The 23,490-nt window shown below is 41.0% G+C and overlaps 1 protein-coding gene across 1 annotated transcript; it reads left to right on the plus strand.

The window, feature by feature from the left end:
* Window positions 1–2: 2 nt before the first annotated feature.
* On the plus strand, window positions 3–23,055 carry grm2b (glutamate receptor, metabotropic 2b). The gene is made up of 5 exons (XM_061687536.1): window positions 3–515; window positions 15,081–15,918; window positions 16,985–18,048; window positions 21,606–21,798; window positions 22,535–23,055. Exons 1-5 carry the CDS (start codon window positions 3–5, stop codon window positions 22,606–22,608), a joined length of 2,682 nt encoding a protein of 893 aa, XP_061543520.1. The 3' UTR covers window positions 22,609–23,055.
* The last annotated feature ends 435 nt before the right edge of the window (window positions 23,056–23,490 follow it).

A 23,490-nucleotide genomic window follows, 5' to 3' on the forward strand; every position in this document is an offset into this window, starting at 1 on the left:
CCATGCTGAGCGTCTTGCTCCGCCTCAGGTCGTCGGCCTTTCCCGCGTCTTCCTGCTGGCCCCTCCAGATCCTCCTGCTCGGACTGGTGGTACCGGGGTGCCTGCCCAGCATGTCCAGACTAGCCCCGGCCGCCAAGCGCGAGATCCTCATAGACGGCGACTTGGTGATCGGCGGCCTCTTCCCGGTGCACCACAAAGGCGAAGGGATGGAGGACTGTGGTAAAATCAACGAGGAGAGAGGGATCCAGAGACTGGAGGCCATGCTGCTGGCGCTCGACGAGATTAACGCCAGCGACCGCATCCTTCCTGGACTCCGGCTAGGGGCGCACATCCTCGACACCTGTTCAAAGGACACCTACGCTCTGGAGCAGTCCCTCGATTTCGTCAGGGCGTCCCTCACCAAGGTGCACGACCCGGGCTTCATATGCCCGGACGGGTCGCGACCTATCCAGAATGAGGTCCCGCTGGCCATTTCCGGGGTCATCGGAGGATCCTACAGTGACGTTTCCATCCAGGTAAATGTGCAAATTCATTCATGCTTGAATGGAAACAAAGATATTTTATATATATATATATATATATGTTTATTCCAGCGGCACGGTGGTTAGAGCGTCAGCCTCACAGTTCTGAGGACCCGGGTTCAATCCCCGGCCCCGCCTGTGTGGAGTTTGCATGTTCTCCCCGTGCCTGCGTGGGTTTTCTCCGGGCACTCCGGTTTCCTCCCACATTCCAAAAACATGCATGGTAGGTTAATTGAAGTCTCTAAATTGCCCGCAGGTGTGAATGTGAGTGCGGATGGTTGTTTGTTTCTATGTGCCCTGCGATTGGCTGGCAACCAGTTCAGGGTGTACCCCGCGTCCTGCCCGATGACAGCTGGGATAGGCTCCAGCACGCCCGCGACCCTTGTGAGGAGAAGCGGCTCAGAAAATGGATGGATGGATGGATGTTTATTCCACGATAAATTTACAAAATCCTATTTTCACACACCCGCAATAAGACGTACGCTTCATCGCGGTGGATGTTCCAGACCCACCCACAAAAGGTGAAAATCCATGATATTGAGAGACCATATACTGTACATTTGTTTTGTCCCATCCACACTCTTTAAACACTAAACTTTACAACATTAAAACACACTTTTTAAACACATTGTAAACATATTTGGACAAAAAACAAATTGCGAGCATGAAAAGTATAGAAAATGTGCCTTCAGAAGTGGGGCCAGGTGGGGTGGTGTGTGACATGTGAGTGTATGGGTGTGAGCTGTGGCCGACAGCAGCTCCTGCGGTACTGTGCTCATTTTCTTTGTGTTTTACGGTTCTCCCACTGTTCAATAGGCGGCCACTGTAGCTCTCCTTTCCCACACATGAGGGCATTAAGTAAGTATACAGTTAAACCCCGTAAGTAGTTTGGCGGTCCAAACTAGACCACCGCGCTTCCCCCAAACCTGATATATAAAATGTTATTTTTTTGTTTAAGCGTGTCATTCATCCAAGGATAATTCGTGCATTATAATTGCTTTCACATACTACTATTAACAATGACATAATGTCTTAAAACAAAGATACACTACATCGTTGAGACTGCCTAATTTGATTATTTATTAACTTGATTATTTTTTTGTATACATGGTAATACGCTCTTAAAAATAATCATCTCTGCACACAGGCTTTTATTCTCCTGTTTTATTTGTAATGAAATGTATGGCAAATAATGGCAAATAATGGCAAAAAGGAGTTCATGCTTCAACTAGAAAATAACAAAAGGGCCACATTCTGTATTGCGAGATAGTCAACATGTTCTTGTGTGTTGTAGTAAGCACACCCTGCGCGGCATAGCATTAATAATTGACATAACACCTGAAGTGTTGATGACTAAGTGAGCTTATGAATATGCAGATGTGTTTATGCATGTTAATAAGTGTATTTGCCGCAGAGTATGTACAGTATGTGGATTTGAGCACCTAGTTGACATGAATCAACTTCAGGCAGCTCATTACATGTATATTCTTGAATTGTATAACCTACTACATGTTGGAGATTTGCACAGAAATGTAGTTGTACATGTGTACTGGTATGTCGAGTGTTCATCTACAATTGACATAGTTAATGACTTTCATCGTGCTCATTGAAGTGCCTTGAAAGTGCCTGTTGTGTACCAGTTAGAATTAATTATTTTTAGTTAGAATTAATTCATTTTCTTGATAAAGTTCAACATTTTGTTACCAAAAAGAAGTTTTCGATTGACAGTGCTGGTTACAATACAAGTCATCACAGGATTTTTCTTTTTCTTTTACGTCAGAAAGTCTTTACGGCAAAATGTAAAGTAGATGGTTTTGCAGAGTTGGGGCACTCCATGCAGAAATCCCCACTGAGTTTTAACATGGTCAGAATGATATCATTATCATGGCAGATCCATTTTAAAATTGGAGGAAATGCAGGCATGGTTTCTTTCCATAATATGACATCCATGCCACACATGAATTATATATTGTAGCACTCCATTTTTTATATTTACGTCTACAGTCTCTTGATTTGAACATTTTTAAACACATAATTGATTTTACATCACTTCATGGCTGCTTTAGACGTCCGGTTACATTTAAGCTTGTGTTTAAGATCTGCTGAGTCTGCTTGCTTGTTAGCGCTTTGCATTAGAGAAAGAGAGTTGGATGGCTCCTCATAACCAAATCTATTTGTAGTTACTTTGCCTTTCCCTGTGGGAGTATAAAAAAAAAAATTCTGCGCTGTAATTGCCAGCAACTCCACACAGAAAATAATGTATGGGAGGAGGAAGCGGTGATTCTTTGAATAAGACTGTGACGCCTCTGTGTGACTTAACGCATTCAGTCTTGGATCAGTTCTGGGCATGAGCCCAATATATTACTATTGATGCTGAATGATGATCATATTCATAAGGGTGTCGCATAAAGACCAATATAACAACGGGACGTCCGCGCTGAAAGCCACAGGCGCAAAATCGACCTCCTTTCCTTGCTGTGATGCCGACGCCTCAGACAATAGAACAGCGTGTTTGCGCCACTTTCCTGTCAGTGTGTGAGAGAGGCCACCCAGGCACCAAAATGAAGCTCATACCACCGCTGTCCCTGCTCTGAACTGTCTCTTTTGTTACTAACCGTGAATGGGGCTATGAGAGTAGCCATGAGCTTATACATTCCTCACGAAAAGCTACAGATACTCTCAAAAAATGCACTAGAACCTTTGCAGGTTAACTCGATTTGATTTTCTTTTGAGCGCAGACGTCCAACTGTTCAAAGTTTCAGTACTTTTTGCAGAACTTTCTGTTGCTGAAAATTCACAACAGGTGTTTGAGCCATGAAAAATTCCAGGGATGTTCACTTTCATGCCTGTGACTACTTCAGTCTCTCTGTAACTCTGTTGCAAGCAGCTGATGACACTCTGTGACACGTTGAGCTCAGTGGTCACTTTCTCACAACGGCGAGGTCCTGTTGATCAGTTGTTACAGTAGGTGTCGTTTGGGTCTCATGATAATATAATACATAAGAGGAAACGGGCAAAAAATAACAGGAGAGTGAGTGCGGATATTTGACAGGCTATTGGCGATGATCGAGCCATTAAACATGCATTTTCGTGACAGACTCTCCAACGCTTTGGCTTTTCATCTACAGGTACATATGACAATACAAATATAGTTAAATATTATTGTAAAACACAGTATACATATTCTACATACTGTATTGTTACAACGCGGCGGTTGACTGGATGTACCTTTGTACACGGAAAGGTATTTCTTTTCTGTGAAAGCTCGTGTGCATTTGGAGACAGAGACGCTCCACGCTTCACTAGTCCATCCACTGGTACTGTTTTATACATTATTGTTATGGCTTGGCAATGGTGGCAGCTGGCTTAATCTCACTTATAAGTAGAAACGGATATTTTGGCTGTGTAAACTCATGTGATACGACATGGCATGTTTGATTGGCTGTTACATCTATGTTGTTCGCCTGCACACTGCACGACAGTTCAGTCGGTTTCGACTGAGTCAGTCGCACAGTGTGCAGCGGGCCTTAATAAAGTTTATAGCGTATTGAAATTTCCTTCGAAAGCCGAATATCCCTAACGTTTTTCGAGGCGTATATGTAATTCTTTCCCAAGGTTGCAGATTCGCACAATCTTTCTAAAGGGGCGACAGGGGGGACGAGTGCCAGGAACGATCCTCGTAAACTTGGGAGAAGCGACTCTTACCGCCATCTGTGAGGTTTCTCCTTTGGCGAGCAGCAAAGTGTCCACCTGTGTGTGAGAAGGAAAGCTAATGGAAGATGAGTCAGTCTCTCATGAGCCTTACCAGCATTCTCTCCTAATCAGACACTTTCATCATCTTTTCTTGTCGTCCTCGTTAGGTCTTAACATCATACAAAAGAAGCGCTCATAACCATCTGATGGAGGATGGAATTAGCCTTGAATGCTGACGTACGTTTACACTTCTTAGTGCCCAATTCCAATTTCATGCCAATATAACATTTCTACATCCACAGTGGAACCTCCACTGGAAGTTCAGTGCCTCAAAGGCTAGAAAATTTACTAAATTTGCCAGGAAAAATACCTAATTAACAATATATATAGTTTCACAAAATACTACTGTCATACATTACGCCACACAAGATCTTACAACTTGTGTGTTCAAGAGCTACATTTAATTTCTAAAACAAACAATTGGGCCAGGTCATTCTTAGGTAAGGTAGGTAGGTAAAATAAAGGTTAAAATGTAAATGTGGAACTTGTAAAACATTTATTTTAATGATAAATAATATTTTGTTCTCCTATTCAAATTGTATAATTAATTTAATTCCAATTAATAATAACAAAAACGATATATATATTTGGCTAATCTTTTTGTTTCTTTTTTTTAATTTATTATTTACAATAACTCAATTATTTATTTAAATAAAAATGTCATTAGGGTTGAGGCAGGGTTGAGGCGAGATGAAAAGATACTTCCTTTCAAACTTGGGAAATGACAGCACTGTTTAAAACAAATTCGACTCCCCTTTTCCTAAATGACATCATCGCACGTCAGTGAGTATCCCTGACGTAAGTCTCTCCTGTGAAACTAATATTTTCTGAAGATAGACTATAAAAGCGCTCCTTCGATTCTTTTGTGCTTGTCATAATTATTTCAGTCAGGTTAATTGTCGAGAATCATTTAAGAGCCTAAAAAACCGCGAAGTAGGATCACCCCCCCTCCCTCCCCAGACATTTTCGTGGATGTGGGTACCAGAATGTTTAAAATATGTAAACAGTATTTACTTTACATATTTCAGACAAATATTACAACAGTACACGTATTTACTTAAATCTTTCATTATAAAACGTTATAAAACAGTAATTAACATTTATTATGTTATTTTCTTAATTGCAAACCCACCCTTTATATGATAATAATAAAATAATAATAATAAACAGGTCTAAGCTTTCACAAAGAAGACTTTGAAGCTGCTGCATGTCCTTGAATAATTAAAACGCAAAGCAAAAGGGAAACTTGTCATTTTGTGGCATTGATCACAATTATAAAGCATGAAATGCACCATATTGCTGCAATATAAAAAATGTAAACGTAACAAAACGAGCCCCTTATATAAGTTATCACACACACAAAAATATTCTCAGAAGCCACAGCCATGAATGATTTTCTCTCATACTTTTCCATCCACTGTGCACTGTGCAATTTCACATTGCTAAACTCAGTTTTGCACTCACACCATAAACTGAGACTTTCTTCGCCGAATGCATAGTGTGAAGATAAGAATTGTGTTGACAAAGGTGTTTTTTTTGTTGTTGTTTTTTGTTCAACGTCATATGATGGGCTTGTTAAATCTCTCAGCTTCCGCAGTCCTGTCCTCTCACTTGCCTCAAAGTGTTGTTTGTGCATGAACCTCTAACACATTGTGTGCACCACACAACACAGTGGTTCTGCTCCCTAATTAACACATCACAATGATACTCACAAGTGAAGCGAGGCCTCATGATGTCAGGTCGGGACCTATATAGTCAATTATTATGACTGGTAACCTTTTATTGCTCAGTGACTGTTTTTTTTTTATGTCTTTATGTCTCAAATAGTGGAGCACAGAGTCTAGAGCAAACATGGTGAAGCAGCATTTAGCTATTATGCTGCATACAAATAGAATACGTTGCCAACAGAAGTCACGTCAGCCTCAAGTGTGAATGTTTTTAAATCCAGGTTAAAAACGCTTCTTTTTTTCTCATGCTTTTTAGAGTATTTCCATTTGAAATGATATTTCTTGCACTGTACGCTGTTTTAATTGTACTTTTATTTATTTTATTTTATTTTCTTCTCTGTTTAAGCTGTTTTTTCCCTTTGTTTTTAAATGCTTTTAATCATGTAAAGCACATTGAGTTACCTTGTGTATGAAATGCGCTATATAAATTAATTTGCTTTGCTAAAAGTATTCTCTGTTAATAGACTGTCTGTTGTCGTACTAGAGCGGCTTCAACTACCGGAGACAAATTCCTTTTGACACACTTGACAAATAAAGATAATTCTGATTCTGATGACAGGAAGGTATGTCGCTTCATTCCTTCCAGCATATTTTTCTTGTTGGTTTTCTCATCGATCACCTTAAAGAACCCGTTGCTGTTTGTGTAAGTCACCACAATAAAAGTACAAGGCATGTATCAAGATTTTGTAATGCTAGCCGTTCAAAGCTTTATGTGAAGTCATTGATTAGAGGTGAGTTTTAGCAAATTAATTGAGTTTGGTTCTTGTGCCAACTGGGCTTTCTCCAAACTAGGACGTGACTCTCTATTTTCGTGGACTGTGGAGTTGCATTGGAGTGCAAAAACTGGCGTATCTCTATTTTCGGGCAAGCGCAAGACTTGCTGCGAGTGTTTCCCATCTTGGCAGACCCATCGGCGTACCGACGCGAATGTCTGTCCTTTGGCGCATGTGACAATTTGGTGACTGAAAGTCAGTCTAAACTTACGCCCGTTCAGATTACGTGTAAGTTTTGTTGCAGCTCGTCTAGCGTTTCTTTTGTTCAGGCAACTTTTTTTTTCTGGTTAAGATTTGGCTGGGAACATCTGCCAGGTGCCTCCTTTCTAGCCTGCTAGTTAGCCGACTTGTTTATGTCAACTGCCCCGGTCTCCCATTCATTCTACCGCACATCCCTCTCCAGTGATAGCTCCTTTCCAGCTTCGGTTGTGGCGCTGCCATCAACATCCATGCAGCTCCTCAGGCTCGGCTATGGGATGCCACTTTCTGGGAGATCATTGTCTCACTATTTGCATCTGTGATCTGCAAGAACAAACTACACCTGCGCACATGCACAGAAACTATGCGCAGTAAGTCAAAATGGCGTCAGCTGTAAACACATGCTCAAAGTCGTAAAATATTTGGTCTTTTTTTTTTTAAGGAAAAGCCGTGTGGTAGCAGTTGCATGTCTTCAAGTGTCTGCCTGAATGTCGTCCGCTGGAGGCTTCCATTTGACACATACCTCTGGGACACGCAGATGGACTTTCCATGCTGGGATGTAAAAAATAATACAGTGAAATCATGACAGTGACATGAATTGAAAAGCAGTCTACATTCCGGGTCTCAGCTTTACTTTGACTTTTGGGAGAATCCCGTAATGCTGCCACACCTGCAGTGCATGACAAGTCATAATTAGCTTCTGCATTTGGGAATATAACTTTGTATTTGTAAATAGTATATTACACTCTATATCCTTCCTATTGATATAGTTTAATTTGATTTCAACCAGCTACTGCATTATGGCACAACTGTCCATTTTAATGAGATCCAATACAAGTTTTCTCAAGGTAATCATTGAGTAGGGTTCGACATTTAACTAAATTGACTATAAATTAACAATCAATTATTCACTTATTATTATTTTTAAAATACTGTTTTTGCACAAATTGGAGCACATAGACAATACTAAGAAAAGTGTGTTTTCCACAAAGATACCCCTATTTCACTATATATAACATTTCAATTATATATATATATACTGTAATTTCTTTTTTTTTTTTTTTTTTTACAAAGTTTTTTTTTTTTTTATATATAGAAAGGTTACCAACAGCATAACTGACGTCATGTCATCAACAATCTCAACCATAGAATTCCCAACAATCAGACAATCAACTCAATATGTTCATCCATAATATAGAGTTGTAGTAGAACTGCACTGCACCATACTCTGAGCTGTTTGTAATATTTTGGTGTAGTTACACGAATAGGACAAACTACTGTATGTACGTGTCACTACAGTTCTACAAACGAATTAATCTTATTTTGTGTTAAAACTATTGCAAATAATTACATAAGCGTTCCAAGTCACCCAATATTAATTTGGCATCACTGCTGAGCCGATTTTGCCAGGCATGTGACTAAAAGTATTTCGAAACAAAAATGTACTGGAAAAATACAGTAAACTAACTGCTTATAAATTAGGGCAAAACATCGGGTCCATATTCAATAGTATAGCTGCCATGTTTCTGGAATACATTTTGGTTAATGTATTGCTAATAAGAAAGTTTTGTCAGAGCATCACGACCAAAACTGATAATTAGCTCATAATACTCATGGCTGTGGAAATGTAATCCTTCATAACGCATCCCTTACTGAGGCGGAAGTTATGACACGGAGCAGCCAGACCGGTTTTTCGGGTATGAAAGCATTGAACTGTAAAGAGCAATCTAATTGGTGTCTTTCTGGTTCTAGTGCCAAAATGAACGTGTGAAACTTTAAATAAGAATCTTCACACAAACTGCATGAATCTATATATACTGTAAATCTACCTACCTACATACCTACTGTACATACCTACCCGAATTTCCCATCGTGGCATGAATAATATACTGTACATGTATAGTGTATATGACATTTTACTGTAAAATTCAAGCCAATGCTAGCTATCTGTTAAACAACAACATCCGACATGTAACGTGATTTGTCTTCTTCTCAGTAAGAGCACTATGTAAGTTAATAAAAGAGAGCAACTATTTTGTATGCAGATTATTCTTTTTTTTTTTTCAAGAAAATGGGTACGTTGTATATAATTGACAGTAAAAATGCAATTTTACCTTTTACTTTTGTCTGTTTTACAATATGTACTTTCTTGCTTGATGACTTTTGGCACCTTCTCTGTTGGCAAGACCATTTGTCAGGTTACTTTATGGAAAAGAGCGTACGTACGAATGCAGTGTGAATGTGTAGACGTCAGTGGGCGATTTCATAGAAATCCGCAAGCCCACTGCACACACAGAAGAAGCTCTGGCGGGTGTGTGGCGTGCCTGTCTGAATCCATCACACTGACTCACTTCATGCCCTCAAGAGCCAGTAGGGAGCCGCCTGTGCCGTCTTTTGTCTTTGGGCTGTTGCAGCAGAAGGAGGTCGAATGCGTGGGTACGTGCCGATTAGGGTTAACGTCTTTAATTTCTCTGGCGACACGTGCTGCTCTGTGTTACTGGTGTCTCAGCTTGGTCATATACAGTATATGTTTACAATCATGGAAAACTCTTCATGCACCTAAAGCTGGTCATGGAAATATAATGATAAATCATCCAGAAAATTACATAGCTTCCTACCCTACCTATCCACCTCTGCCGACCGACCGACTGACATACCGACCAACCTAACGACTAACCTGCTTGCCTACTCTACTCAACCTATCTTCCAACGCTACCCATCGTACTTACCCGACCGACACATCTCCTGTACCTAACTACCTTCAACCTACCCTTGTTTTCTACCTACCTACTATCATCAGCCAGTGCAGACTGTGCAGGTACACCTAATGTTGGGGCCAGTGAGTGTATAAGACCACAATGAAGAGTCTTTAATATCACTCCAGGATTAATGGCTTTCTTTCCTTGTATGGGCAGGAATGAATTATGCTAAATAAAAGCCTTCTAATGGGGCTCAATCATAAGAGGGGACATTTTCTTTTATATTAGACTCATGAGGACGACATTGTTTTGGAAGCATCCAGGCTTACAATAATGCTAGAGGGATGCATAATAAGCTTGTGTGTGCTCAATAATCACCATGACGTCTCGTGAGGCTCCATAGAAAAATGCACTTTTTTAAATTTATGTATTTTTGCTGTTTTTTGCCAGTTCTCCGCCTGGATTGTTTCTGTGCTTCGTCACCACAATAATGACTTGAATGTAATGTTAAGACTCTGTCAGGAGGGATGCCTAACTTTAATGAAAGATAATCACACTTTGTATTCAGCACCACACAAATACCAGCTCAAGTAAACAATTTGTGTTAAAGAACCAATACTACTACCACTACTACTATAATACAGAAAAACAGATCAAACATGAGCCTTCATAAACTAAAACACTAATACATTCATTGATTTGGAAGGAGTCTGATGAATATGTATTAAGTGCAAATGAAGCTTTCTGTCTTTGAGATTTTTTTTTAAATTTTTTTTTATGCTGATCTAGCTTGCCCTCTGCGAAAATTTGAAATCTGATTGGTTAAAGAAATAGACCCTGAGGATTGACATGACAGTAAATAGAGTCTAAAATCTGATTGGACAAAAAAATATATAGAACCCACATACTGTAGTACACGTACTGGAGGCAGCGCAGCCAAGAGAAATGCTAAAAAGTAAAGAGGATAGTGTTGGGAATAATTTCATACAATATCAATGAACAAATATTAGAATTTCAATTGTAAATGTAGATCAGTGATTGTAATGATAGGTCAGTAGAGAAGTCTTTGCTGTTCCTAACTTCCAACCACTGCGTAATAGTCATTAATTCAATATTCAACGCTAGGTTGTGTTTTGTAAAGGCACGCTGATGTCAGACAGCAAAGTTCTCCTCATTGTTTTCTCTGCCTGTGGGGCAAATTTGAAAATGGATGGTTCTAAACAAAGGGAGAGTCAAACAGCTAGGCATACAGTAGATTGGGGAGGAGGGGAAGGCAAGCGAAAAGCTTGTGGTAACAGCAGAGAGACTTAAGAGCAACAAAACAGCCTGATAAAATCCTCCTCGGTGGCCATCGGGGGTGTTGTTGTTTAGCGGCGAGTCGTACGGCTCGAGCTGCTGCTGATGGGGACCCTGACAGAGTAAACAGCTTGATACTGACAAACATTCCACTGCTCCATTCACTTGAAGTGGCACTAAGCAGGCCAAATAAAATGGCATGTAAATTCGACACACCGCAGAGAACAGTAATGTTGACAAAGCTGCCAAATTTGAATGAATAAAACAAATCGCTAAGTATATAAAGTCAGCTTTCAAAACCTGAATAATAAGAGCCACCTCTCAGCTCTCAGATACTGTGGGCGTGTCGAATGCATGCGCCAAAAGGAATCAAACATACTGAGTGGGTGATAGTTTATACGATGTAAAATCACATTAGGAGGCTCAACTTCAAAATGGAATGGTTCCTGTGGACTATAATCATAAAAATAAGCACACGAGTCAACTTACCCTCGTTGTTGGTGACATAATGTCTCAGCCGAACACGGCACCTACGACAGCGGGACGGTAGGAAGAAGCCCAGCTAGATAGACAGTCGGCACTGCCCCGTTCACTAGTATCAAGTTGCCCACGAAGCCATGTTGTCTCTACTGAAAGTTTACAAAACTATCCGTCATAAAATGTGCCCTGCAGAGTCGGGCGGTGATGTTGATGTTCAGCTCGTCATCTGTGTGTGTCTTCAAAAAGTCAATCCATCGCTTTTTTTATTTCCTCATTTTTTGGGAGCTTAAAATAATCGTCACTGAGCTGTTCTGTAACTTGAGGCATCCAGCGAAGACGCATTTTCAGCATTTTTGCCGCCTGAGGGATCGAAGGTCACGGGCATTGGTTTTCGGCCTTGGCGCTTACACGCAGTGATTTCTCCAGATTCTCCGAACCTTTTGATGATATGATGGACCGTAGATGATGAAATCCCTAAATTCCTTGCAATTGTACGTTGAGGAACATTGTCATCTTTGCTTGTAAATAACTGAGCAATTCAGGGAAGCTCCTTTTATACCCAATCACGGCACCCACCTGTTCCCAATTAGCTTGTTCACTTGTGGGATGTTCCAAACAGTTGTTTGATGAGCAATTCCTCAACTTTCTCAGTCTTTTTTGCCACCTATCCTAGCTTTTTTGGAACATGTTGCAGCCATAAGATTCTAGCCATAAGTTAATGATTATTTGCTACAAACAATAAAGTTGATCAGTTTGAACATTAAATATACTGTCTTTGTAGTGTGTTCAATTAAATATAGGTTGAAAATGATTTGCAAATCATTGTATTCTGTTTTCATTTATCCCAACTTCATTGGAATTGGGGTTGTAGAAACAAAACACAGATATCTGTTTAGAGCCCCTCTAAAGTGCAGTACACTGCAAGTCAATGAAGGGCCCACTTTACACACATTGTGCATGGATAGATCGAAGTGATGCCTTCAAATGGAAAACCGTTTTTTGAACATGTTGTCATTCATTCATTCATCTTCTGTACCGCTTAGCTTGTGTCATTAAAAAACAACGTTTATGACTGTACTTCTCCTGTACTGTATACAAATGCAGGTGTAATTTCAACAAACATGTTTTCAACTTTTTAATTTACCACCTGAAAAATGTGTTCAACCACCAATAGTTTTTCTAAATAGATTTGTACAAGGGCGAGTCCGTCAGTGCCTTATTAGATCCAACAGATGGAGCTGTGGCGGAAAAAAAAACCATGCTTTTTTTTTCAATTCGCATTTTACATTAAATACTGGGTATTACATAATTGTTTTTTCGACTTTTTTTTTTAAACATGATTAGTTCATGTTGTTTTTGTGTTTCTCATTTTTCCGCTGTTTCAGTTAGTGGAGATCCCTGCCCCAGGTTGCCAAGGAAACAGCATAGTGTGTTTGTGTGACTACTCTTTGACAATTGTTTGATTCCGCTTTAGGGCACAAATGATTGTCCTCCATGAATTGTGCTGAGCAACAAGTGGCCATGAATACATGACCTGGATTGGTGGTCTGTCGGAAGAGAAACGGGAATTATTTTTTATTTTTCAAAAGGATGTGATTGCAGTTTTCCCCTAATGCAGCAGGGGTAGACTTACAGTACTATCAGGCAAACACAGGCAATTGCTCGGTGCAATGAGATTTCCAGGGCCCCCAAATGACTCAAATAAGCTGATTGATAAAGTTTTCTTCAATTTAAAGCCATTAGCATTGTTTGAGTCTTAATTCAAAATGATACATCGAAATGTTGAATCTATTAAGATCTTCTTGAGTGCTCCCCCTTCCTTCTCATGCAATGGACTATTCCATCTTCTTACTGTGAATGTACAGACTTGATTAAAGAAGAGAGTAGACAAACAAATTTGTTGGCACGATGGGAGGAAAACAAAGTTTTTTTTAAAACTCAAAACTACCAAAGTTTTCAACCTTTTTCACGGTGGCTCCGAATGTGCGTAACCAACTACGAGATCTAGTGACTCTTGCCAGTTGCATTAGCGCTGCTAGTCACGTCAGCCGATGAGGATACAGTTGAGATCAAATGAACAGTGACACGAGTGATGTTTTTTCACCACAAAGATGTGGTTATTAAAGCGGTAGAAAATTAAAACATATTTAATGGGAATTCATTTTCTTGTCAATTACAGGAAATGTGTTGAGATGATTCACTTGTTCGATACTAATTATCAAGAAGGATTATAAGGACTTTATTTATCTCAGAATATAGGAGAATTTTCTCAAATCCACACTTTGCAGTTGATGATAGACATTAATATTCAAAATCTTTGCAGTACACAGATGTGGAGGGGCCCATTAACTGGGTTTGCCTTGGGCCCCCAAATGACTAAATAACCCCCATAATGCAGCCGACATAAGTGGTTGGTGGTCCACATACAGTATTGGTATGTTGTAATAGACTAATAACTGAATGTCCATTTTCTTTTTGTTTTCACACTTTGTTTTTGCATCTTACAACTTGGCAGTTCTGTCTTACGTGATGTTGTGTTAAGAAGCTGTTATCTGGAAAAACAAAAAAACAAGCAGTAACTCCCAACTGTGTAGTGCAGGCCCTGTATCAGGAGGCGTGTACACAGATAAACGGTATTAAATTCCATGCAAGTCCTGTGCCTCTTACTTGAAATTAATGTGGACGCGGAGACCAAAACAGTTACCGCGGGGGCCAAAATCCAAATGAACAAATGCTAATGTCTCTCTTTTGCACGAATAGGCAGCTCCTTGCAAATAAATGTCCCCAAGTGGACAATTCCCACAAGGATTTTGCAGCCTAAATGAAGACAAGTATTCAATACATGTGGGAGAAGCCACAGACAGGTCATAAAGGCCTACAAGTAAAAACTATTTTGACTAGAATTTTCATTTGCCTCTGAAATAGCATAAATATGTTGAAAAGGGACTATGGTGCTACATCACATCATGTCGTAACAATATCCCAGATTTTGTCAAATAGTGGCTTTACCTAAAACAGTGTTTCCCAGCCTTTATTATGCCAATCTTTTATGTCATGGCACATCACCAAACAAAACGTCACATAGAGTATATATACTGAAATAGTTTGTCTCAATTTACTCGCAAATTTACTTACTCAGTGTGAAATCTGGGCCTGTTTATTTAAACACAAATCTATTATTCTGTGATGTGAATTGCAACAGGTAGACACAGGTTATTTGAACCTTCAGTTGGTGGAAGAGTATTTAAACTTTGTGCCTGTCATTACACGTTGGCATTGAAAGACAAACAAAGACATTATTTGTAATAAATGAATTGTAATTTTCTGACCAATATAACTGAAAGTGGATAATTTCACTGACACAAAGAGATGCCCTCAAATATAAAAAAAAAACGAAGGTGGATAAAAACAGTGACTAGGCAAGTTTTACAGCAAATAACAGAGGCCAGGTTGCCAAAAAAAGAACAAGTGGGGGGAAACTGTATATGACATTAAAATGTTCAGCATTTACCAGTTTTTACCGTAGTAGAGCATAAGTGGGAATGTTTGACACTTTTCATTACTCCAGTGACCCCAATGGGACTGCAGTGAACAAGATCCATACAGTAAACCTCCTTTCGTTTCTCTGTCAAGGTGGCCAACCTCCTGCGACTCTTCCAGATTCCTCAGATCAGCTACGCCTCCACCAGTGCCAAGCTAAGTGATAAATCCCGCTATGACTACTTTGCCCGCACCGTGCCTGCAGACTTCTACCAGGCCAAAGCCATGGCGGAGATCCTGCGCTATTTCAACTGGACATACGTGTCCACTGTCGCTTCGGAGGGCGACTACGGTGAGACGGGCATCGACGCCTTCCAGGAGGAGGCCCGCTCTCACCAAATCTGCATCGCCACCTCGGCCAAGGTGAGTCGCTCCATGAACCGCCAGGGCTTCGAGAACGTGATCCGCTCCCTGCAGCAGAAGTCCAACGCCAAGGTGGTCATCATGTTCACCCGCAGCGAGGATGCCCGGGAGTTGCTGGTGGCTGCCGCTCGCATGAAAGTCACCTTCATTTGGGTGGCCAGTGACGGCTGGGGGGCGCAGGAGAGCGTGGTGAGGGGCAGTGAGACGGCAGCGGATGGTGCTTTCACCATCGAGCTGGCCTCATACCCGATCAGAGAGTTTGAAGACTATTTCACTAAACTGAACCCATACACCAACACCAGGAACCCGTGGTTCAAAGAGTTCTGGGAGCACCGCTTCGGCTGTAGCCTCCAGCAACACGGATGCAGCGACCGCAGCCTCCGAGACGGCACTTTTGAGCAGGAATCCAAGATCATGTTTGTGGTCAACGCGGTCTACGCCATGGCCTACGCGCTGCACAACATGAGGCAAGCCGTGTGCTCCAACGCATCCAAGGTCTGTGAAGCAATGAAACCAGGCAACGGCAAAAGGTTCTACAAGGAGTTCATCCTGAAGACCAAGTTTGAAGGTGAGCAAAGGAATTTCAAATCAAATACTTTCTTCAAGCAACACTAGGCTTCCACTAACAACATGGCTGTGAACAGAGAGGAGCTAGTTTGCCAAAGCACAGTCAGTGTCACGAAGTCAGTCGTGCTAAACATTGCCAAATACATATGTAGCAAACACAGTGATTTAATAATGTGTTGGAAACCTTTAACCCGAGGTATATGCTTCCAAGCCGCGAATATTTTTCAGAAGTTGTCTTGCCTCACCTGTACACATCTACATGAGAAAAGAGTGTGAAATACCTAGAAATGCTGCGCGCATGCAGGGATATCAGATTTATGTAATACATCACAATCATATCAGAGCTTTTAACTCGCCCAAAACTGAGATAGTGAGGAATAATTGGTTTGGTGTTTTTGTTTTATTTGCGTGACATATAAAGTTATGCACTTTTTTAGAAAGTGATATAAAACATAGTAATTTATTGCAAAATACTTTGCGGAACCCCAAGTTATGGTTAATGGACCCCTGGGGTTCCCTGTACCCTAGGCTGAGAACCACTGGTCTAACATGATTTATGGCATGTGGTTATGTGAACTAATTGTTTGACTGTATTTAAATTAAATAGTTCAAGTGATCCAGTTTCAATTTTTTTTTCTCTCCCATGTGGCCCAGAAAAAGACGCATGGAATCGGATATCCTGAAATCCGAGTCCAACCTCGATCGTATCACAGCACAAAATATCAGATATATCTGCCAGCGTGACCACAGTGTAAGCGGGCAAATCCATGGAAGCAAACAAAATGCATCCAGAACATTTATGCTCACACATCTACCCAAACAACACAAGGCTGTAGTTGTAACTAAAGCAAAAGCTCGGAGGCGCATAGGAGATTAGACAGGGAAACCCAGGGGTGTTTTAAGGGTCTCAAAGGATTGTAGGTTGGTCCAAAACAAGTCTTGCGTGGCATCACCATGATGTTTTTTTAGGGCTATTTTTTTATGAAAATGCATTTCACTGTAATTCAGATGTTAAAACTTCACAAGCAAATGACTGACCATCTAATTTTTCTTTGGTTTCCTTCCAGCTCCCTTTCGACCCGTCGACACAGAGAATATGGTGCGCTTCGACTCGGTTGGCGACAGCATCAGTCGCTACAACATCTTCCACTACCACAAAGACGACGGGAAGTTCGTCTACAAGAAGGTTGGCTACTGGGACCAGAACCTGACCCTGAACACCACCCTGGTAAGCTGGCGCGGCCTGGCGCCGCCCACCTCCCAGTGTAGCGACCCCTGCAGGAAGAACGAGGTGAAGAGCATGCAGCCCGGGGATGTGTGCTGCTGGATCTGCATCCCCTGCCAACCCTATCAATACCTGCAAGACGAATTCACGTGTGCCGACTGCGGCTTCGGCCAGTGGCCCCTGGACAACCTGACAGGCTGCTACGATCTGCCCGAAGAGTACATCCGCTGGGAGGACGCGTGGGCCATCGGGCCCGTTACCATCTCCTGCTTGGGAATAATGTGCACCTTGTCGGTGGTGGGTCTGTTTTTCAAGCACAACGAGACGCCCGTGGTGAAGGCGAGTGGACGTGAACTCTCCTACATCCTCCTTCTGGGAGTCCTGATGTGCTACAGCATGACCTTCATCTACATTGCCAAACCTTCCACTGCCGTTTGCACCCTCCGCCGATTGGGCCTGGGCACGTCGTTCGCCATGTGCTACTCGGCGCTCCTCACCAAGACCAACCGGATCGCTCGCATCTTCAGCGGCGTGAAGGACGGCGCCCAACGGCCGCGCTTCATCAGCCCGGCCTCCCAGGTGGCCATATGCGGAGCCCTCATCTCCTGCCAGCTGCTGGTGGCTGTCATCTGGCTGCTAGTGGAGGTGCCCGGCGTAAGGAAGGAGGTGAGCCCGGAGCGGAGAGACGTGGTCACCCTGAAGTGCAACAGCCGGGACACCAGCATGCTCATGTCACTCACCTACAACTGCGTCCTCATCGTCCTCTGCACGGTCTACGCCTTTAAGACGCGGAAGTGCCCGGAAAACTTCAACGAGGCCAAGTTCATCGGCTTTACCATGTACACCACCTGCATCATCTGGCTCGCCTTCCAGCCCATCTTCTACGTCACGGCCAGTGACTACAGGGTAACTATCATTCCTTTTGGATGTTTCAGAGCCCCTAAGGCAGTGGTGTCAAACTCATTTTAATCACGTGCCACATTGTAGTTGGGCCATTCCACTGAATCGGTGCCATTTGTATCCCCAGGAAGTAAAATAAGTAAAATTCCCTATAAAATACTTTTTTTTTTTTTTGTCTAAGTGAGTGAAAATTGTGAAAAGAAGCTGACAAATTAAAACCGAGGCCATCTTAAGTAGGGCTGGAAAAAAATATTGAATAACTTCAAAAATAGGTTGATCCAGAATTTCTGCCTTAAAGCTCAACCGAGACCAAAAAAAAAAAAAAAAAAAAGGTTCTGCCCGAAACTGTGTCTGCACCGCCTGAGCCAATGTTTCATGCAGACATTTATTGCAGACGGACGCAGTGTTGGGTCACTGATAAACTGCCAAAAAACGACAGAGCATATGTAATTGCTTGCTTTTCACTATTAGATGTGGAATGTTCATATTACTTGAGTCCTCCACAAAATATCTATAGGATAATCAATTCTAAAAAGATTCGATTGTGACAGCCCTAGTCTTGAATGCTGATTGGCTCAGTCATGCAATAAATCCCTCCCTCGGTCTAGTCAACTAAATGGATTATGTATTTTTGTCATGCATTCTTGCATAATTATCACACTGAAAACAAACACTTTCACTTTATATTTTATCATTCACACACTCAATGACACAATTTTTTTCGTGTTCTAAAGTTGAGAAAGTTGGTGCGAAAATGTAAAGATAGATTTAATTAAAGATGGATTCATCCAACAGTGACTCAAAAGGAACAAATAGACAAAATTTGCATGAATGTGGTGTTGTACAACTGCACTGCCTCATACAGTTTACTGTTTCTAATGTTTTGCTTATTTAATTTACCTAAATGACAAGGACAAAATGTTTGAAACGCAATAACTTTGGGTTGCAATATTATCAAATAAAGTGGACAACATATAAAATGGGTGCCCTTTTGACAGTTGCAGAACTCACATTATGCAAGAAAACCAGGCTTGTCACAATTGCAAGTTACTTAGTTATAATTACGTGGGGCAGCTTGCTAGCCAGAGGCTAGCGCCTCTCGTCGCTGCGTGGAAGCCCCGTGATGAAAACGTGGGATGTATTCCAGCCACCGGAGGCATTAAGTGTATATGTTTTTGCGGCTCAAACATGTAGGGACGTCTAGTCATACTGTACGAAAATTGCTGCACAAAGTGATTTTTCAAGATTTTAAAGCCTCATTTTATAAACTGTAGTTTGCAATTTCTTTAACTCATTAATACTAATTTAGCAGGCTTCTTAACAGTACTCTTCTTTGTGGTGTGTCACATTTAATAGACATTTATTTTCTCTTTACAGGGATCTAAAGGAACAATTTAAAAAAGAGGCTATTGGCTGCATACAAATTAAGTGAAGAAAAATAACCAGCATTCTTTGCTGAATGTTACTTTTCTCCAACCTACAGTATTTTTTCCAGGTGAAAGTTGAAATGTGCGAGGGCTCCTCTCGTGTATGTTTTGGACGGCTTGGGGAGTCTATATTGATTTCATGCTTTGCGTCTTCAAATATAAGTTCTTGAACTGCGGTGCTATCCGGTGGCGTGGGAAGAAATGGTGCTCAAGCACATGACCCCAACAGTCAGCTCGTATTAGAGGCTGAAACATGACTAACATGCCCCTGACTGTCCATTACAGCTACATGTGAATAGCATTCTTACCCATGTTTACCTGCACATACTGCAACTACATGCAGTTAACATTCATGCTTGAATAACAAAAATGGAAATATAAGGACAAAAGGCCTGAAAGGTGCAGACTTGATTGCTAATCCATTGGTCTACATTGCATTAGTATGTGTGGAACAAACTAGTGTTATATGTTTCTTGAGTTCATTGCATAAGTGCCCTCGAGAAAGGCATTGAACCCCACCCCACTTCAGGGTCTGACACTGTAATTCAGCCCCCTTACTCTGACATCACAGACCTCAGTGTACATTGAATTTGCCCTTAGGGGGCAAGCGAAGGACTTAATTTATTAATCCATACTACTTTGTATTTACTTATTGTGATTATAATTATTATATTGTATATCAATCACTAATGTGTATTATTATTATTATTAGTAGTAGTAGTAGTAGTAGTAGTCGTAGTAGTAGGAGTAGTAGTCGTCGTTGTAGTAGTCACATATACACTCACAGACTGTAGTTTGTTACAACATGACTGAATATATTAAATGTTGCCATGCGATTGGCTGGCGACCAGTTCAGGGTGTACACCGCCTAGGCTCCAGCACGCCCACAACCCTAGTGAGGGTAAGTGGTACAGAAAATGGATGGATGGAATATTAAATGTTATATACCGTATAATTAATAACTCTATCATATTTGTTATGCTAATATGCACTGTATATATATTTTTTAAATGCATTCTATATGTACTTTCTTTTTTGGGTGTAAAGTATATTAATTATAAGTACATTCGGAAAATATTCAAATTTATTGGTCATTATCTTGTGGCAAATGTTGCAAATAATATGAGCAATCTGAATTTTCTTAACAAAAAATATTTCAATTTCAACAGTATCCGTTTTTTTCATTTATACGTACAATTTATAGATCACAATGGATCCATATACTGTGTTTAATATTATGTAATTATAAAGCAACTTGTTAAGATCTAGAAAGCATTTGAAATTTACATAAATATCTGGAACTCTTGACAACCTCAACTGACCAATACAAAGCAAAGTGGGAACTATTCAGAAAGAGGGTGCAGTTGTCCCCCTGCCTTGTAAACATATCCATAAAAATACATACAAGTATTTGCAGTGCATGAAAAAAACAAAACATAAAACGGTTCCACCAAACCAATCTCTTTTGAACTGAAGCTGTTGACTAATATTTTGCAATGTTCAATGTCTTAAAATATTTCTACAGGAAGTATTCATTTTGACAGAACCTTTATATTTTATACGAAATGGGCTTACTATGCTCCTGAAACTTGGCATCTTTTAGCCTTCACAAGTGCATCGATATCGGGTGTTTCAAGCCGTCCGTGTGATCTCCCGTGGACAAAATTAGCAACAACAGCTCCTTTTATTGAAAACCCGTAATGGGTTCTCTTGGACACCACCCAACGGGACGGTTCTTGCCTGCGGGCCGTACGTTTGACACCCCTGTTTTCTGTTTTGTTTGACTGATGGGCCAACATTTCTGCAATGACATTAATTGAATAGACGACTCCCTAACATGATGTTATTAACTACAGAACGTTCTGTTATTAATTTTTTTTTAAAATGTTATCAAGAGAGGTAAATGGGTACTTCCAAGAATAGACTGGGAAAAGCGCCCTAAACAGTTGAAGATTTGCCTGTGCAGCCTGTATTTAATTGCTGATTTAATTGGCCAGTGGACTAATGAATTCCTGGTTGCTATGTGATAATGGGGGGTGCTGGCAACAGGGATGGTGCATTCAAGTGATCCCTAAGGAGAAGGACATGTTGACTATACCGAACATTCACCGTGTGCCATCCCGTGTGTCCTGGCAGGTCCAGACCACCACCATGTGCATCTCTGTCAGTCTGAGCGGCTCTGTGGTCCTGGGCTGCCTCTTCGCTCCCAAGGTCCACATCATCCTGTTCCAGCCTCAGAAGAACGTGGCCTCGCTTCGGGTCACAGCCAACCGCTTCAGTGCCACCGTGTCGGCCTCCGCATCCGCTCCCAGTTCCAGTTACTCCAAAGGTGCCCGCATTCACCTGACCATTAACTCTATCAAACGTTCCTCATATATACACTACAGGCATGTGCACACATATCCACTAGGTGGCGCTCAAGCACCTGCCCTTTTGCCGTGGATGAAAAAAGTGTCCTTTTTGCTGCAGCCCTTTTTTGCTTCATTCATCAATATTTAAAAACAACAACAACATAAAACTGTCATCAATTTTACCCAAGGTGTTATGAAATCTGACGGGGATTTATTTGAGTGTTGATTGTGTTAACAGAAATAAATAGATAAGTGAAATACATACTAAGTTTTTTTCTTAATTGTATATATAATTTTGGTGATGGGGGGCCCTTTTTCTGGCTTGTGCACCTGCCCATAATATGTCAGTGCACGTGCCTGCTCCAGTATGATATGCATCACTGCAAACTACAACCACGCTGTGAGAAGGACCTCCATCACCGCCCCCAGCGATTTATTTATAGTACGTTTTTGTAATTATACTCATTATGAGCCACAAATGTTACACATCTCGTGCACGCCATAGCCTGACGGTGGCAGTAACCAGACAATGGAGTTGACTGAAGAAGAAACTAAACTAAAGCTAAACTTCAGCAGTTCTCTCCTAGTTAGGTGTGCAGGGTCAATTCTGAACTCTTCAAAGTTCACCAAAAAAGGATTCCTTGCCTGATGAAACGTTCGTAACACCGCGTTTGACATGACATGCTCTGAACATTTGTTTTAAACATCCGTCAGGATCCGCCTCCAACTACGTGCCAGCAGTGTGTAACGGCCGCGAGGTGGTGGACTCGACCACTTCGTCTTTGTGAGAGCATCTCATCAACAGTCCGGACCGAGGCCATGTCGCCGCGTGTCGCCGTGGTGTCCAGCGGGGCTGCACAGAGACAGTGTGCAGGGCTGAAGCAATGTTCCACCAGGGAGAAGTATTGGATCGCTTGTAAAGCCCTCATTTGTAAAGATTGAATATACTGTGACTTATTTTTTATTTTTTTTTGGTTTACACTTAGATGTGGGCAATGTGTTTCTGTGAAAATTCAGTAGGAAATCATACAAAAAGTTAGGCACTATGCGGCGGGAATAATATGTTCCAGGGTCAAACTGTCACAATTGTGAAATCTTTATTAACTGTACACAAAGTGTTGTAACATTCATAAAAAACAAGTGTAAAATGAAGTTTACCATTTAAATAGTCTAGCATTTTAAAATGCTTTATTTGCTTGTTTTAATACAAAATGAAATGTCATCATTTTAATCAAATTCACCATTATTCAACAAAAATTAATTGCAAATTTTTCTACCTAATAGAAAGGATTTTGTTTTGTTTTGTACAAAATCCTACAAAATTCTGGTGAGAAATGGCTCATTTGACGCCCTGCTCCGTGCCTTGTCCTAACTCGTCTTGTGTGTGGCAATACAGTAGGTTAATACAGCTGTTCTTATATCTTACTGTCCTTCCAGTGCTGTGAATATATCCAATATTTGAAGACTAAAAATGTTCATTTAACTTATTCCGTCTGTGAAAATGTGACCAACGTTAGTGAGCATAATATGCAAATCTGCTGAGAAGAATGTGTTGATGTAGACATGCTAGAACGTGTGATTTTATGTAACTAATGTAAATAAAACCTTTTTTGTAATAGAAGAGTTGGATTTTAACAATTTAAAAAAAGAGTGATTAAAGAGCCAATGAA

The sequence above is a fragment of the Phycodurus eques genome, chromosome 10, assembly GCF_024500275.1.
Source record: "Phycodurus eques isolate BA_2022a chromosome 10, UOR_Pequ_1.1, whole genome shotgun sequence".
NCBI lineage: Eukaryota > Metazoa > Chordata > Actinopteri > Syngnathiformes > Syngnathidae > Phycodurus > Phycodurus eques.